This window comes from Salvelinus fontinalis, chromosome 1 (genome assembly GCF_029448725.1).
Source record: "Salvelinus fontinalis isolate EN_2023a chromosome 1, ASM2944872v1, whole genome shotgun sequence".
NCBI classification, from domain to species: domain Eukaryota; kingdom Metazoa; phylum Chordata; class Actinopteri; order Salmoniformes; family Salmonidae; genus Salvelinus; species Salvelinus fontinalis.
Window position 1 is genome coordinate 89,636,380 of NC_074665.1, and position 17,621 is coordinate 89,654,000.

The 17,621-nt window shown below is 41.2% G+C and overlaps 2 protein-coding genes across 3 annotated transcripts in view; both read left to right on the top strand.

Moving 5' to 3' along the window:
• Positions 1-683: 683 nt before the first annotated feature.
• LOC129863546 (protein phosphatase 1G-like) lies at positions 684-6,972 on the top strand. 2 transcript variants are annotated; one of them, XM_055935604.1, is made up of 11 exons: positions 684-791; positions 1,192-1,334; positions 2,520-2,589; positions 2,724-2,809; positions 3,678-3,807; positions 3,987-4,417; positions 4,732-4,830; positions 5,062-5,296; positions 5,446-5,575; positions 5,699-5,798; positions 5,913-6,972. In XM_055935604.1, exons 2-11 carry the CDS (start codon positions 1,224-1,226, stop codon positions 6,099-6,101), a joined length of 1,581 nt encoding a protein of 526 aa, XP_055791579.1. In that variant the 5' UTR covers positions 684-791; positions 1,192-1,223; the 3' UTR covers positions 6,102-6,972. The 2 variants fall into 2 exon arrangements, with proteins under 2 accessions (XP_055791579.1, XP_055791588.1); XM_055935613.1 differs by lacking the exon at positions 684-791 and adding an exon at positions 798-980.
• A 4,180-nt stretch (positions 6,973-11,152) lies between these two features.
• The window catches only part of LOC129863557 (rho GTPase-activating protein 27-like), a 46,720-nt gene continuing 40,251 nt past the window's right edge, over positions 11,153-17,621 (top strand). The window contains exons 1-3 of the mRNA XM_055935622.1: positions 11,153-11,426; positions 13,054-13,247; positions 13,453-14,266. Coding sequence (XP_055791597.1) covers positions 13,168-13,247; positions 13,453-14,266 — 894 coding nt within the window. The 5' untranslated portion in view covers positions 11,153-11,426; positions 13,054-13,167. The remainder of the gene's footprint in view (positions 11,427-13,053; positions 13,248-13,452; positions 14,267-17,621) is intronic.

The window sequence follows — 17,621 nt, forward strand, 5'->3', positions numbered from 1 at the left end:
CGAGGAAAGGAAATAGCAGTGGTGGAAAAAGTACCCAATTGTCATACTTGAGTAAAAGTAAAGATACCTTCATAGAAAATGACTCATGTAAAAGTGGTAGTCTAAAAGTATTTGGTTTTAAATATACTTAAGTATCAAAAGTAAATGTAATTGCTAAAATATACTTAAGTATCAAAACTAAAAGTACAAGTATAAATATTTTCAAATTCTTTATATTAAGCAAAGCAGATGGCCACATTTTCTAGTTTTTATTTATTTACTGATAGCCAGGGACACACTCCAAAACTCATACATCATTTACAGATGAAGCATGTGTTTAGTGAGTCCACCAGATCAGAGGCAGTAGGAATGACCAGGGATGTTCTCTTGATAAGTGTGAATTAGACCATTTTCCTGTCCTAAAATGTAACGAGTACTTTTGGGTGTCAGGGAAAATGTATATTTGTAAAATGACAATCATTTTGTTTAGGAATTTATTGAAGTAAAAGTAAAAGTAGTCAAAAATATAAATGACAAAGTAAAGTGCAGATACCCCAAAACCTACTTTAAAGTATTTTTACGTAAGTACATTACACCACTGGGAAATAGGGATCTACTCCCACGTTTGTTGGCCAAACTAGAATCGGTAGCTTTGGCGACACCACATGGACATCTTTGTTAATTGCAGCTAAAGTTTTGGCGCACTTTCTGAACGGACTCTTTCTGAACGCCCCTGCTCACAAATAGGCATGCGTATTTCTCATTCATCACAGCGTTTCCGCTTCCTTTAAGTCTCACGTTCTTTTTGAGAGGTATGTTTATAGCTAGCTAGCTATGTTGTTAACGTTTGCAGTTACACGTGCTGTTATTTTCCCGTACAATGTTCTAATTGTGACTCACTTTTAGGCCAGAACTGTTTTGATAGCAACTATAATCTTCCGGTTGATGGTGTTTGAAGTTTCCCATTTGGCTTCTCTTTAAAGGAAATGACTCGTTTGCGAGTAAGAACTGTAGCTAGATATGCTCGTTGGTTAGCCTAGCTAACGTTAGCTATCAATAATAGTAAGGAAGCCCTTTGCGACAATTGCAATGTTTATACTCCACTGCATGATATAAGGAATTGTAAGATGAAGTTGGAGCATCTGTGTAATTTAATGGATCACCTTGTTTTTGTCCTGCTTACGTTAAATCGGATTTTCCAACACCAACCAGATTGAAACTCACTGTTTGTTGGTAGCTACATCATGGGAGCTTACTTATCGCAACCCAACACAGTGAAGTCCTCTTCCAATGGTGGAAACCAAAAGATGAGCTTCGGCTTTGCAGCCATGCAGGGCTGGCGTGTCTCTATGGAGGTAAGATTATCTAAAAACATTGCTTATTGGATTCAGCAGTAATTCTTTGCCAATGTTGTCTAGTTACCACCTAGCAGAATGCGAATGACATGGTTTGGTTTAGACGACAATAAAAAGCTTTATCTAACTGGCTGTAAGAGATAGGTAGTCCTTATATAACTTTATAAAGTGTGGCATCATAGGTAACTAACTATATGATTCCAACCATTAATGTGTCATAGTGTTAACTTAGTTGAGGCTTACATATGAAAGTCAACGTTGTTGTGCAGGAAGACTTTGTTTGTAGCGAACGTTAGCTGGGTAGCTAAATTGTTAGCTAGCTACAAAGCTAACTAGCTAGCTATGTAGCTAACTTTCCTGCATGTACTGATTTGGAGATTCCACGCTTTAAAGCCACGTCGTTTAGATGTGCATACAATTAAGACTGTGCCAGCAAATGCATCCCATTACATTTTCACATTCAAATGGCACTTGTCTGATTAGTGATTTTTAAAATCTGGTGGAAGGCTCATTTGTCTATTTATTTTACCAGGTAAGTTGACTGACACATTCTCATTTACAGCAACTACTTGGGGAATAGTTACTGGAGAAAGGTAGGGGGAGGATTGAGTCAATTGGAAGCTGCTGATGATTAGGTACAGTGGTGGAAAAAGTACCCAACTGTCAAACTTCAGTAAAGATACATTAATAGAAAATAACAAAAGTAAGTCACCCAGTAAAATTCTACTTAAGTAAAAGTGTTTGGTTTAAAATATACTTAAGTATCAAAAGTAAGTGTAAATAATTTCAAATTGCTTATGTTAAGCAAACCAGATGGCACCATTTAATTTTTTATTTACAGAAAGGGCTGAAAGCCAGGGGCACACTCCGTCATCATTTACAACCAAAGAATTTGTGTTTAGTGAGTCTGCCAGATCAGAGGCAGTAGGGATAACCAGGGATGTTAGGTTCATGTGTAAATTGGACTGTTAAGCATTCAAAATGTAACAAGTACTTTTGGGTGTCAGAGAATTTATGGAGTAGAAAGTTCATTTTCTTTAGGAATGTAGTGAAGGAACGCCAAACTAATTCAGTACTTGAAAGTATTTTTACTTAAGTACTTTACACCACTGATTCGGTATGCTGCGGATCAGATAAGGAATTTGGTATTCCATGAGAGTAAAATGTTTTTGTTTCTTGCAACAGGATGCTCACAACTGCATTTTAGAACTGGATGATGAAACGGCCATGTTTTCTGTGTATGATGGACATGGAGGTACTGTGTATTCTTACTATCCCCGAGAAACTTTTTTGAGCATGCCATGAACTTGTTTTCGTTAATACCGGAGACTATTAAGCTAGTTACTTTAATTTAAGTAATCAAGACTTAAAATGTTTTTGCCTTCACAGGTGAGGAAGTTGCATTGTACTGTTCTAAGTACCTACCTGATATCATTAAAGAACAAAAGGCTTACAAAGATGGCAAACTGCAAAAGGTGAGTGGAATAATGCATTTGGGCCAGGGAAAGGAATCCTTTTGACATGGGCAGTTTAAAAATTACAATTTAACCTTCATTTAACTAGGCAAATCAGTTAAGAACAAATTCTTATTTACAATGACAACCCACTGTTCCCCAGTAGGCCAACTGCCTTGTTCAGGGGCAGGAGGACAGATTTTTACCTTGTCAGCTCGGGGATTCGAACCAGTAACCTTTCAGTTACTGGCCCAAAGGTCTAACCACTAGGCTACCTTCTGTTGGATATGTAATAATTAAGCGGGCCTACCAATAAATAATGCATTTTGGGCACCCTTAAAGCTACAATGTAACTTTTTGGGCGACATGACCAAAATATTTTTGCTTTAGTTTGTTTAGTAAATATTTTCTTAACTCTTTTTGAACGGAATTGTTCGTTAAAGGCTTGTAAGTAAGCATTTCACGGTTCGGCGCGTGTAACATATTTTTTTATTTTTTTGAAATATGCGTAGAAATGTGTTTTATAGATATGTCAGTCATTAAAGCAAGTCGAAGAGGTGTATGTTCTATGTGCTCTATTTCTATGCTTCCCGTAAAGTTTTGTTATTGTGTCTTTAGTCCATCAGCTGTAAATATACGAGATTTTTGGTTATGGAAAATATATTTCACAGCGGTTTAGATGGTACTATGATTTTGTTTTATACAATGATAGATGGTACAATGAGTCGCAACTAGGAAATGGTGGAGCGATTTCTGCAATATTGCATCTTTAAACGATATTAGAAGTGAGTACCTACCAACTTTGGTTGTAGATCTTGTGCTCTTTGTCAAACTCCTCCATAGGAGCATACGTTGTCTTACTGGGTGGATGCATGTCGATGTGTTTCAGGCTTTGGAGGATGCATTTCTGGCAATTGATAGCAGGGTGACCACAGAGGAAGTGATCAAAGAGCTTGTTCAGATAGCTGGCCGCCCACAAGAGGAAGCACCAAATGAAAAGGTTGCTGAAGAAGATGATTGTGAGTAGACTCCAGCAACTGCCCAAGATCTAGTAAAATGATTGGTCACATACGTGTTTAACGGGTGTAGCAAAATGCTTCATATGTAGTTAAAGACATTCCTGTGGCTGGAATCGTAAACCATAATTAAAAACAAATAATTTGTAATTCAAACCCTTGTGTTCCTTTCCCTCTGTTAGTGGACAATGAGGAGGCAGAACTTTTGCATGAGGAGGCCACCTTGACCATTGAAGAGCTGCTCGTTCGCTACGGACAGAACCGCAATGCACTCAAACACAAGAAGCTCTGTCCGGAGGGCAACAAAGAGTCTGGGGAAGGTGAACCACATTCCTATGGGGAGAAGGGCATCAATGGAGAAGTGGAGGGTGAGATGGACAGCAATGGGAAGGCCAAGGGTGGTGGTGCAGGATTCTCCAAGCTGCGGGCCTGCAGGAGAGCAGGAGGGGACAGCTCTTCAGCAACAGGAGCAGCAGGGTCCTGTGAAGGAGAGAAGGACACCGGGCCTTCCTGCTCTTCCTCAGCGGCTCCAGCTCCGGGAGACACCAGCTCAAAGTTCTTTGAGGACAGTGACGAGTCTGGGGAAGAGGAAGATGAGGGAAGTGAAGAGGAGGTGAGGTGGAAGAACAAGCCTTCAGGAATTACTGTAACTCTGGCCAACCCTCTACCTGAAGAGCTACTGGGTTTGTAGGCTTTTGCCAACAATTCTTACTCACCTGGTTATGATAATCATGGTCCTGGTGAGCAGCTATTGTCTGAGATTCTGGTTGAAGAAAATGTCTGCAGGACTGCTCTCCAGGAGGAGGGTTGGCCACCTCTGCTGGATCAGATTTCCCCCACTGGATTTGAACAATTAAACAGTCTAAGCTTTTTATAATTTTTTGAAAGAATCGTATGTGGGTTAATGATGTAATTATGCTTCTACAGGATGGCAGTGAAGGTGAAAGCAGTGATGAGGAAGACACTGAAGAGGGAGAGGATGAGGAGGAAGAGATGTGCTACCCCGGAATGGATGGAAAAGAAGAGGTAGAATACACAGCTTAATTTAGATCCTGCCATAACCCTAAAGGAAACCTAAACCTGAATGGAAAGCCTGAGTAGCCCTGGTTGTTGTAATGGGGCTATTCATGTCTATCTGTAGTAGTGGTCACTTTGTCTCAGTAAATGCAACATTTTATCCTACCTTTGTGTTTTGACCTGGATTAAACTGAAGGCGGCTATTCTCCGATAAGAGCTCTGTGTCTCTATCCCTCCTAGCCTGGCTCAGACAGTGGCACTACAGCGGTGGTGGCTCTGATCAGAGGGAAACAGCTGATTGTGGCAAATGCCGGGGACTCCCGCTGTGTGGTGTCTGAGAAGGGCAAGGCCATAGACATGTCCTACGACCACAAGCCAGAGGATGAGCTGGAGCTGGCCAGGATAAAGAATGCCGGGGGAAAGGTCACCATGGACGGCCGCGTCAACGGAGGACTCAACCTCTCCAGGGCCATCGGTAAATGGATCCTCCTCCTGTATATCCTAGCCCTGGCATTGGTGTTTCGATTGAAGTATCAGGCATAGTTTCCAGTAAAGAATGGCCTTGCTGTTGAAGAACGGGCATCAGACTGAAAGGACATAACTGAATGGCCTTTGTGTTTTCAGGCGATCACTTTTACAAACGAAACAAGGCCCTTGGCCCAGAGGAGCAGATGATCTCCTCAATGCCTGACGTCAAAGTGCTCACCCTCAACCCGGAGCATGACTTCATGGTCATTGCATGCGACGGAATCTGGTAGAGCTTGTTTGATTCTAGCATTTTATAGTACTGTTTTCTCTTAAATTAGGCCGTACTTCAATAATCAATTTGTGAAATGGAACCACCTCTGAATTCCTCCTTAATGAGTGTCATCCACAGGAACGTCATGAGCAGTCAGGATGTTGTGGACTTTGTCAGTCAGAAAATAAAGCCTGATGTCAGTGGCGTTGCCAGGCCTTTGTCCTCCATAGTTGAAGAGGTAAGAGATATAGCTTTTTTATTTATTTTTTTACTCGATCCATCAGTCCCCTGTACGCATAACACTTTTCTTCCTTTAACAATGAACTATGAACTTTTTATTTGGTCTCCGTAGCTACTTGACCATTGCCTTGCACCTGATACGTCTGGAGATGGTACAGGCTGTGACAACATGACCTGCATCATCATCACGTTCGGCGCTCACCCTGGCAACAGCATGGCCGACATCACCAATAAGAGAAAGCCTGAAGAGATTATCCCAGAGAAGAACGGGAATGACAGCAAGAAGTCAAAAAGCGAATAGAACTGCCAACAAGTAGAATAGCTCCAGTCCTTTTCACAAGCCAGGACTTTTTCTCTGGAAACTTTTAAAGACAGTGGTCTCTGGAATAGGATGAGTTTTAGTTAATGTCCCAAGATACAAGAATAAATGGAAAACAGAAACATTTTCTTGGTGTGTAATTGATTTTGCTTATCTGCCCCATTGGAAACGTGACTCCTAGTGTACTGTTTGTCACCACACCCTTTATGTATATACTTGTTAATTGAATAAATGCATTTTCTTTAATTATGGATCAATGTGACATTTGGTGCATACTTCTGACACCATTGTAATTACAAATACATTTTAAATGTGATGAGGGACATCTTGTCTACTTACTTTACCAGGACAATCCCTGTTTGAATTGGGCACATGTCCCCTGACAGAACACTGAGAAACTACTCAACAGTTAAATAGATTTAAACAAAATGATTACATTTATGTAACATTTTATACTAGCTGTATTTTAATGAATACATTTTACATTCCTTGCACTCACTGATTCCCAGAACATAGCCAACCTGCTGAGTTAAGGCCACTTGCTATTTAAATGTCTCTCATACCTTGGTTTGCACATCCTACCTTGGTTTCTCTAACTATGCCTTGAACTTTGCATTACTCGATTATGGTCCAGGTTTAGCAAATGCTTTTGTTAGTGAATAAACTATTCAAGGGACAGAGGCTCATTACTTAATCTGTTTGTATGCTGGACTAAAAGGTCCACTCAGTTAAAGGGATACTAAAATATATTTTAGTACATTTATTACTTTCAGAGAACATTGTGAGTTGCACATGAAAAATCACAAGAATATTTTTCCCCCTCCCTAAATCAATAAAGTTGACAAACCTGTAATTTTGTTTCTATTTAATCAGTGATGAATATGGCAAGGTTGCACAATCATGTAGCAAAGCACTAAAGCATCATGCCAATAGTTTCATACCTAACAAATAAATGGTTTGGAACTAGCCTGTTTATGCGATCATTCTACGCCATCAAGGAGTGGAATGAAAGCACAAACTGACTGGTACACAGGCCAGTTGGCACTACTGTTCCCAAAATACTAGTGAGATTAGTTTATTTTACTTGAACAAAGTTTTGATGTTGGTATCCAAAAGTAAATGGAATTTCCATACCATTCAATCTTCATCTTAGATTTTCAAGATATGCAACAGATAAAATCCGATACAAAGATGTCATACATTAACCAGATACCCTTTACCATTATCTACTCCTAAATCTTCTCATCTGGCTATGGTGAAGTTAATGGTATAAACAAATGGAATGTTCCTTAAACACATTGGGCCTAGGTGTTTTCTTCTACCACATCGGTGTTCTGATGAACATCCCCAACCAGCTGTTGTGAGAATCAGCCATCTGAAACAATATCCTATATAAAACACAATCTGAATGTAACATAGCCAGTAGACTGTTTGTGGTACTCCTCTTAGTGCTCGATTCAAGTCAAACCCTCATCCTGTATGCAGTAACAGAAAATCATTTTTTTTAAATCTGAAAGTCACGCTGCCCGTGTTTATCATCAGCAATGATTACCTGCATTCTTTTATGAATACATCTCAACTGTTGGTTCATCAACTATTTCCTATCAAAAAAAGAAATAATAATTGAGCCGACATGGATTTACATGTATGATAATACTGTAATTCAATTGGTTTCCTGCAGATGTGACGCTTAGCATTCAGGACAAAGGGTTCAATCTGGGTTTCTTCAGACCAGAGAATCTTGTTTTTCATGGTCTGAGAGTCCTTTTGGCAAACCTCAAGCTGTTTGTTGTGCCTTTTACTGAGGAGTGGCTTCTGTCTGACCACTCAACTATAAAGGCCTGATTGGTGGAGTGCTGCAGAGAAGGTTGTCCTTCTGGAAGGTTCTCCCATCTCCACAGATGAACTCTACACCTCTATCAGAGTGATCATCAGGTTCTTGGTTACCTCCCTGACCAAGGCCCTTCACTCCCGATTGCTCAGTTTGGTCGGGGGCCAGCTCTAGGAAGAGTCTTGGTGGTTCCAAACTTGTTTAATTTAAGAATGATGGACACCACTGTGTTCTTGGGGACCTTCAATGCTGCAGAAATGTTTTGGTACCCCTCCCCAGATCTGAGCCTCGACACAATCCTGTCTCAGAGCTCTACAGACAATTCTTTCAACCTCATGGCTTGGTTTTTGCTCTGACATGCACTGTCAACTGTGGGACCTTATATAGACAGGTCCAAATCATGTCCAATCAATTGAATTTACCACAGGTGGACTCCAATCAAGTTGTAGAAACATCTCAAGGATGATCAGGATGCACCTGAGCTCAATTTCGAGTCTCATAGTAAAGGGTCTGAATACTTATGTAAATAAGGTATTTCTGTTTTTTATTTGTAATACATTTTCAAAAATGTCTCAAAATCTGTTTTCACTTTGTCATTATGGGGCATTGTGTGTTGATTGATGAGGATTTATTATTATTATTTATATATTTTTTGTGTAATTTTCTCCCCTTTTTCTCCCCAATTTCGTGATAATAATCTTGTCTCATCGCTGAAACTCCCCAACACGCTCGGGAGAGGTGAAGGTTGAGTCATGCGTCCTCTGAAACATGACCCGACAAACTGCGCTTCTTAACACCCGCTCGCTTAACCCGGAAGCCAGGTGCACCAATGTGTCAGAGAAAACACAGTTGAACTGACGACTGAAGTCAGCCTGCAGGCGCCCATCCCGCCACATGTAGTCGCTAGAGCACGATGAGCCATGTAAAGCCCCCCTGGCCAAACCCTTCCCTAACCCAGATGATGCCTGGCCAATTGTGCGCCACCCTATGGGACTCCCGGTCACGGCTGGTAATGACACTGCCTGGGCTGTAGTGACAGCTCGAACCCCAGGCTGTAGTAACGGCGCAACACTGCGATGCAGTGCCTTAGTCCGCTGCGCCACTCGGAAGGCCAATTTTTTCAATACATTTTAGAATAAGGCTGTAACAAAATGGAAAAATAAGTGAAGGGGTCTGAATACTTTCCGAATGCACTGTGTGTGTGTGTGTGTCCGTCTGTGCGTGCGTGCGTGTATGCGTGCGTGCTATCCTTAACGAGGCATGTGGTACACAACATTCCGAGCAAGCATGACTGGCTAATATCTTGGCTAGCAGGCTAGAAGCAGCATGACTCACATGGAAACGGAATAACTTTATAAACCTTATGAATATGGTAAATACTTTTCTGCCTTAGAAACACCCAACTAAAACCCCATGACATGTTGGAGAGTACTTACAAATATATGCCCACACTAAACACAGGTCAAATAAAATAAACATGAGGAATAGTCCAGTCAGTCCATTCTTATTTGACCTCGATCTCACTCTGACGGCAGGAGCTGGGTTGAGTCAGGTGTGATGGGGAATGGCGAACTATGGCCAATACAAGTGGTGTGACTTGCAGGTACACTAATAAGATATAAGGGGTGTTGGGCAATTACAACAAACTAATGGTTCAGAGGTGCTGAAACTGCTCAATAAGAGCTGGCCTTTTTAACTCGCTCTCCCGTTTGTGTCTGGATGGCACAATGAGCCAGAAGAGGCAGGCTCAGGTCATCTAGGAGATACAGAGCGACGCACCGGGGAGCCCATTTATCATGCTGTTGTCACTCAAAGCCGGAGGGGTGGAGGTAAACCTCACTGCCGCCTCACGCGTCTTTCTCATGGACCCAGTAAGTGTGTGTGCCATGCAGTAACAGACATACACACTCTGAGATGTGTGTAACATGCAGTAACAGACACTCTGAGATGTGTGTGTGTGTGTGTGCGTGTGTACCAGGCTTGGAACCCAGCAGCAGGGGACCAGTGTGTGGACCCCTGACACCGCCACAGCCAGAAGAAAGATGTTGTCATCACTAAGGTCAGAGGTTACAGGGCTGGGGGTTGTCTGTAATGTAGTCACTAAAGTGCATAATTTTGGTGGGTAGTCTATACTGAAGGACAGAGCAGCAGGAATGCAGGAATAAAGTTTCTGTGACAAACCAAATATACATTGGTCTTGTTTCTTTAAATATTATGTCTTAAAATCCCCACAGAGGGAAATTCAGGGATCAAACCTCTGTCACATCCTCCAGTGTCTCCAGTCTTCCAGTATTCCTAACAGCACACATTTTTGTTGTTGCCCCTGACAAACTCACCTGATTCAACTGGGGTGGCAGGTAGCCTAGTGGTTAGAGTGTTGGACTAGTAACCGAAAGGTTGCAAGATTGAATCCCCGAGCTGACAAGGTAAAAATCTGTCACTCTGCCCCCGAACAAGGCAGTCATTGAAAATAAGAATTTGTTCTTAACTGACTTGCCTAGTTAAATAAAGGTAACTAAAAAAACTCAAGGTCTTGATGATTATTTGACAAGTTGAATCAGGTGTGCTTGTCCGGAACAACAACAACGTGTGCTGTTGGGAAACACTCCTATAGAGAATGGGCGAGGCATGGTTTTACTGTACAATTTACTGACTTGCTTTACTTTACACCAGATGAAAATATTATGAGGCTAAATTAATGTTATTCCTAACAAAACCAAGATCTGAAATAATCTTGATACCAGTGTTTGCTTCCCCTTTTTGGCCAACTGCCATGTAATGCTAAACCAGCAGAAACTCACACTGGCATGTAGGCTAGAGGGTATTTATTGACAACACTCATTGACAATTACTGCATCCCAAACAGTACCTAATTCCCTATATAGTGCATTACTTTTGACCAGTGCCCATAGGAGACGCACACATATTTGTTTGTAATTGATCAATTTCACATGGCTGTTAGCCTATAACCAGAGAATATTCTCCACTGTAGTTCTAAAGGGAAGTAACGGTCAGATTGGTCACAGACTCCTAGGAAACCAGATGATGTTTCATGAGGGACTGAATAGAACTATATATTGAGTCACTCCCATTTTTCATAGCTCTCTGTGTGTGTGTTCCTGTCCCCCAGTCTCCATTCTCTCAGTGTTGTTCCTATACACAGTCAGTAGAACAGGAAATGATACAGAGGCAGTCAGGCAAGTTGAAACCTGTGCACGCACACACACACAGCCCTGTGCGTAGACAACTAGGCTTGATAACCGACACTACAGGAGCTCAAAACATTCTTGGACAAGTGAACTGTAATGTGATGTAAAATAGATGCTGAAAGAGAAAGATTTACCAGGTGTAATATGATGGGAATTAATGCAAATGGTAGATTTATTAAACTCACTCTAACGTCTGGGATCCACTGAACATTCAGAGAGTAGAGGACAGAATTGGTACAAGTCTTCTGGCTGTATGCCCACCTCCAGGTATGAATACCTACTTTATTGTCAAGCCTTGAATTACATTGGTTTTATTGTAAAAGTTTGATGTACTGTTAGTGTGCATTATTATTGTAACATGAGATTCCCTTTGAACAACACTTCTGCTAGACCCCCTTAGTGTGGAATACACCATGCTTAACTTCTGCTAGTCCCCTTTAGTGTGGATTAAATCATGTTTAATGTATTCTAGTCCCCCTTAGTGGGGATGAAATCATGTTTAACTTCTGCTAGTCCCCCTTTAGTGTGGATGAAATCATGTTTAACTTCTGCTAGTCCCCCTTTAATGTGGATTAAATCATGTTTATCTTCTGCTAGGCCCCCTTAGTGGGGATTAAATCATGTTTAACTCATGCTAGGCCCCCTTAGTGGGGATTAAATCATGTTTAACTCATGCTAGACCCCCTTAGTGGGGATTAAATCATGTTTAACTTCTGTTTTACATGCACTATTTTTTATTTTACCTTTATTTTTAACTTGGTAAGTCAGTTAAGAACAAATTCTTATTTTCAATGACGGCTTAGTGGGTTAACTGCCTTGTTCAGGGGCAGAATGACAGATTTTAACCTTGCCAGCTCAGGTATTCGATCTTGCAACCTTTCGGATACTAGTCCAACGCTCTAACCACTAGGCTACCTGCCACCCCTCTCTGACTCCTTATAACTTAGGGTTGGATTGTTACTGTAGGCTATATCAAGTTCAAAACTTTCAAAAAGTTACCCTTTCTTTAAGAAAATATTTAAAATGGACTCTTACTAGAACAATTGGACTAAGTATTATGTCAGTTGACAACAAAAAAACAACTGTCATGTTGACATAGATCAGATGGTACACTCACTTTGAATGGGTTAGTATGGAGAGGGAATAGACTTGGACTTCTGACCAGTTATTGGTCCTGGTTGTCAATAATGTCACTACTGAAATTAGAAGAAGGAATTGAGTCCTTTGTTTTCGGAAGTTCTCCCCGTGTTTCTGGAGGCCTTATATGGCAAACTGAGATTGTAGCTTGACAATGGAGTGAGCTGTGCATCGTCGACCCAAGTTGGTGCTGGGCTACAGGCTTCCTGTTCTGTGGGCTCTGTGTTGTGAGTCTATAGAGCTCTTTAAGTTTTGGGTTAGGACATTCTGAACTGTAGTGACTGCTGGCAGCAACTTCCTGTAGCAGTATTTTTATGCACAGCGATGGGAGACAACCTTTACTGATGTCTGCCTGCCTATTGTTCAGGTTCAAATCATGAAACAGAAACAGCCATACTGGTCACTGCATTCTTTATGATGATAATCTGTAAGGCAGAAGTGGATCATGTTGATTGAGGACAACTATGACGTTAGTAACTGAGTACTCCCACCTCAGAGATCCTATTACAATACATGTATATAATTCAATGACTCCGATAATGTTGAGGTTTCCAAATGTCTACTATTGTATGGCCGGAGTCCTGTCTCAGTTTACTGGATCTGAATATGTTTTTTATGTGTGTATGTCCCAAATGCCCAGCCTATTCTCTATGTGCTCTGGTTAAAAAGTAGTGCACTATAAAGGGAATAGGGTGCCGTTTGAGAAGCACAAAGTCAGATATGCCGATTTTAAATGTACTGTTTTGAATGTTTACAGCTCCAAGATGAACTCTTTTGAAAAGTGACTATCTGCATTTCAACACAGAGGCTCCAGCCAGCAGAGCGGCTAACTAGGCCTAACTACAGTAACTGTAGGCCTAACTACAGTAACATGGCGTTGGTGCAGGTGGAGTTTGAGTATGAGTACACAGCCAAGGACGGGGCTCTGGTCTCCATCAAGCCCAACGAGAGGTAATTGAATTGAAAATCTTTATTATCCAGAAAATATTTCACAAAATGGAAATTAGTCTTTAGTTAAAAAAGTAAAATTACAAAGGAACAGATCAGACAACATGATATAGATGATAGAACTTAACAATACATGCACAGTACACGCGTCATTGCACAGCCCAAACACATTCTTCACATTGCCTCTCTGGGCCTCTAATGTTCACAGGTACATCCTGGTCTCCAGGACCAATGACTACTGGTGGCATGTCCAGAAGGACCAGAGGACCAAACCCTTCTATATCCCTGCCAAGTATGTGAGGGAGCTCTCTGTGAAGACCCAGGGCCCACTAGACCTCACTAATTCTGGGACTCAGAGTCGCACATTCTTGCAGTCAACGACTGACAGAGAGCCACTGGACATGTCTAACAAAGGTCAAAGGTCAGACGCTGTGACGAAGGTCCGCATGTCCACGGATCACTCTGCGAGAGCCACCACTCACAGGATGTCCACGTTCGGGGTATCACAAGACATTGATGAAATCAAGCATTATGAGCACATGAAGACCATGGTGGGACTGCAGACCTCCAATAACGAGACTAGAGATATCCCGCCACATGATCTGAAGAGGCGAAGTTTAGCTCCAGGTTTCTCATTCACCTCAGCCTCAGACGCTCAAGGTCTTGGTGATATGCTACAGCACTGTTCCCTAAAGCTCCATGTCTCACCTGAGCCCACAAGCGAACTTCCCCAGTTGCAGTCAAGCCCTCCTACACGTATCAAGGATCAAGATAAACAGCAGATCTCAGATGGCCGGATAACGAAAACACTGCCAGGGGATCCTAGTGGGCTATCTCATTTATCTCAGGACTCAGATATCTATGAGACTATATCAGATACCCAGCACTCAGAGTTGACAGACTTTGTGGGAACAGAACTGGCTGGATCTTTGAGTTCAACTGAAACACCAGCAGAACAACAGCAGAGCCTGGATCGAACTTCTGGTCCGATTGACGTTACAGCCCCTTCCCCTACAGCTCAGGTAAGATTAAGTTTCACTGTAGACATTCATAACATCCTACATAAATGTATAATATGCAAGTATTTTATTTGACTTTATAATGAGATACATGAAGCCATTTGTAAAGGATGTGAGTTGGATGGGAACGTCAGAGAAAATAACCGGTATTACTAACTTCTGACATCAGAGGGTGCTGTTCAGTCATGGTAGAACTGGCATCCCGACAAGCATTCGAGGTCTGATGGATAAGCACAGAAGTAATCAAGCCTTGCAATGCTCTGTCATGCTTTTTTTCTCAGCTTTTTGAAGAAATTATTACTGAGGTTGGGAATCACTATGTTCACTATTTGGTTTGTTCATTGTCGCTACCCTGTTGTGTTTGTCTTAAGAAAAGGAGAGATTTTATAAAAAAATTCACAGAGGAATTATTGTTATACTCTGGGAAATACTCAATGGTTGCATCCCCAATGGCACCCTATTCCTTAAATATCAGGGGTACTCAACTCTTACCAGTGGTCAAGAGGCTGCTGGCGTTCTGTTCTACCTGATAACTAATTGCATGCACCTGGTGTCCCAGGTCTAAATCAGTCACTGATTAGAGGGGAACAATGAAAAAACGTAGTGGAACTGGCTTCGAGGTCCAGAGTTGAGTTTGAGGGCCCTATACAGTGCACTACTATTAACCTGGGCCTCTGGTCAAAAGTAGTGCCCTTTTAAGGAATAGGGTGCCATTTGGGATGCACAAATGAGTCACAAACACAGATGAGAACTAGGCATATGACTTATTCTGTCAGATTTCCCAAAAGTTAATATGGTCAACAGGACTCAGCTAATGAATCACAAACTATATCACATTCAGGAAAATAGTTCTACCATCTGGGATCCAAAAACATGACTCAAAAGATGATTTGAGTAAGTGAGCCTTGTGATCTGCATTAAAGATACATGGTGAGTTTATGGATAACAGAATGCAGTGAGTTTGATTGAAGGTTGTGCTGTTGTCTTGTACAGACATGTACAAGTTATCCATGAAAGGGTCAAATTCCTGCTAATGTATGGAAAGATTCCTAACATAGCATATACTCGCTATAGTAGACGCCATGTGTTATTCTGTGGCAGCTCATATACACAAGCCCTTTTGCTTTTGTGTGCCAGTCCAAAGGGGTAAGGGGTGCCACTGCCCTTAGAATGCAACAGTAGAGTCAGGACGGTCAGGTCCAGCTGATTCAAGTGCTCTATCTGGTCCGTTCCGTACAACTGTCTGGAATACGATACGCAGGACACAATCACTGTTAGGTGTATGGACCTATGCAATTTGATTGTAACATTTGAGATTTCCCAAAAGTGGAATCCTCTTTCTACCTTTTCTTTCCTCTTCTTTTTACTTTCGTGAATGTGGGTGGGGGTTAGGGGAGTTGGTGGGGCAACCACAGAACAAGTTAGAAACCGGTTAGTTCGGCTGGTTCGAATACATACCTACTGTAACCAGAAAAGAAAGAGTTAATCAGAAACTTAGGCTACCAACAAACCACTCCCAAACGACTGGCTGTAGCTTCCAGCTGCTACCTGTTGCCAGAGCACCAGTGACGTTGACGAGAACTATACCGCCGTAAAAAATATTAACATTTTGCAAACGCAAATTACATTGACTACAGTTGGTTGGTTTGACAGGCGTCACCGTGAAGCAACATCGTTTTTTGGAGAAACCTGAAAGATTCCGCGAGTCTGCTTTCCATCGTTGGTTCACCTGTTCCGAGGTAAAGTGACGTAGGCCGCTCCTAGTATCAGGATGTAGTCAAGCATGGAACGAACATTTTATATCCTTCTCAATGCTGAGAATTAATTTGTTACATTTTTGCGCTTGCAGGTGGCAATGTGTAAACATTTAAATTTCTGACTAAACTAGTGTGCAAAGTTTGAAAGTAGTCTGTAAAGTAGGCTCGTAGTCTGTAAAGTAGGCCTACATTGTTGTTACATTTGCTATAACAGAACTTGAACTAGTTTGCTTACTTGTAACTGTGTTGTTGTTTGTGTCGCACTGCTTTGCTTTTTCTTGGCCAGGTTACAGTTGTAAATGAGAACTTGTTCTCAACTAGCCTACCTGGTTAAATAAAGGTGAAATAAAACAAATCTGATAATTGAATGACCTTGTGGTACCCCTGCTATGCAGCAACAAGGGCAGCATTCCAAATTGCACTCTATTTAGTACCCCATAGGGATTCGGTCCCTATGGTCAAAAGTAGTGCACTATATAGTTCTGTCCTTTCTGGCATGGGATCCATCCACAGTTCATGTGTTAGTGCCAGCTATTTGCACATTCTGTACATTTCTTCTCCCAGCTATGTCATTATTTTCATGCATCCAAATCAACATATGCTAAAAAAACAAACATTTGAAACATTTAAGTTGTGTACAGTACAGTGGCTGCATTCTAAATTCTGATGAAGAGGCTTTAATCAAACAGAATGTACAGAGAGCCTTCAACCTGTATTCACTGTGTTCTCCAGCTGTAATGATGTGCCATGTGCTACAGATTCCTGAAATAAGTCGAATTTTTGGTGCAGCTAGATATCAGTCCTGAAGGCTTTTTCAGGAGTGAATGACAAGGGGTTTTACATTTTGACTCAGTTTTTTCATTTTAAAATGTATGCTAACAAAAACCATTGATTTCAAAGTTTATCAAACCATACAACTCTATGCACAAGGACTACTTTTAACAATTTCCACAGAAAAATGTACAACATTGAATTTAGTGGAAGAACTGTGCAGATTCAAACTTTGGTAAAGAAATTACAGTAAAATCATGCAATCACGTTTTCCAAATAACTGTTAAACATCATGGCAACATGAGTTCGAAAAAGTTTCTTTTGGTTATTGAACTACAGTAAGTGAAGTGGATTTACAGTCGAAGTTTACATACGCTTAGGTTGGAGTCATTAAAACTAGTTTTTCAACCACTCCACAAATTTCTTGTTAACAAACTATAGTTTTGGCAAGTCGATTAGGACATCTACTTTGTGCATGACAAGTAATTTTTTACAGAAAGATTATTTCACTTATAACCCACTGTATCACAATTCCAGTGGGTCAGAAGTTTACATACACTAAGTTGACTGTGCCTTTAAACAGCTTGGAAAATTCCAGAAAATGATATCATGGATTTAGAAGCTTCTGATAGGCTAATTTACATAATTTGAGTCAATTGAAGGTGTACCTGTGGATGTATTTCAAGGCCTACCTTCAAACTTAGTGCCTCTTTGCTTGACATCATGGGAAAATCAAAAGAAATCAGCCAAGACCTCAGAATGTTTTTTTTGTAGACCTCCTCATCCTTGGGAGCAATTTCCAAACGCCTGAAGGTACCACATTAATCTGT

Coding starts and splice junctions, on each gene's coding strand:
- LOC129863546 (XM_055935604.1), top strand. CDS start 1,224: ATGGGAGCTTACTTATCGCAACCCAACACAGTGAAGTCCTCTTCCAAT. Junction 2,810..3,677: donor AAGATGGCAAACTGCAAAAG/GTGAGTGGAATA, acceptor GATGTGTTTCAG/GCTTTGGAGGATGCATTTCT. Junction 5,576..5,698: donor ATTGCATGCGACGGAATCTG/GTAGAGCTTGTT, acceptor TGTCATCCACAG/GAACGTCATGAGCAGTCAGG.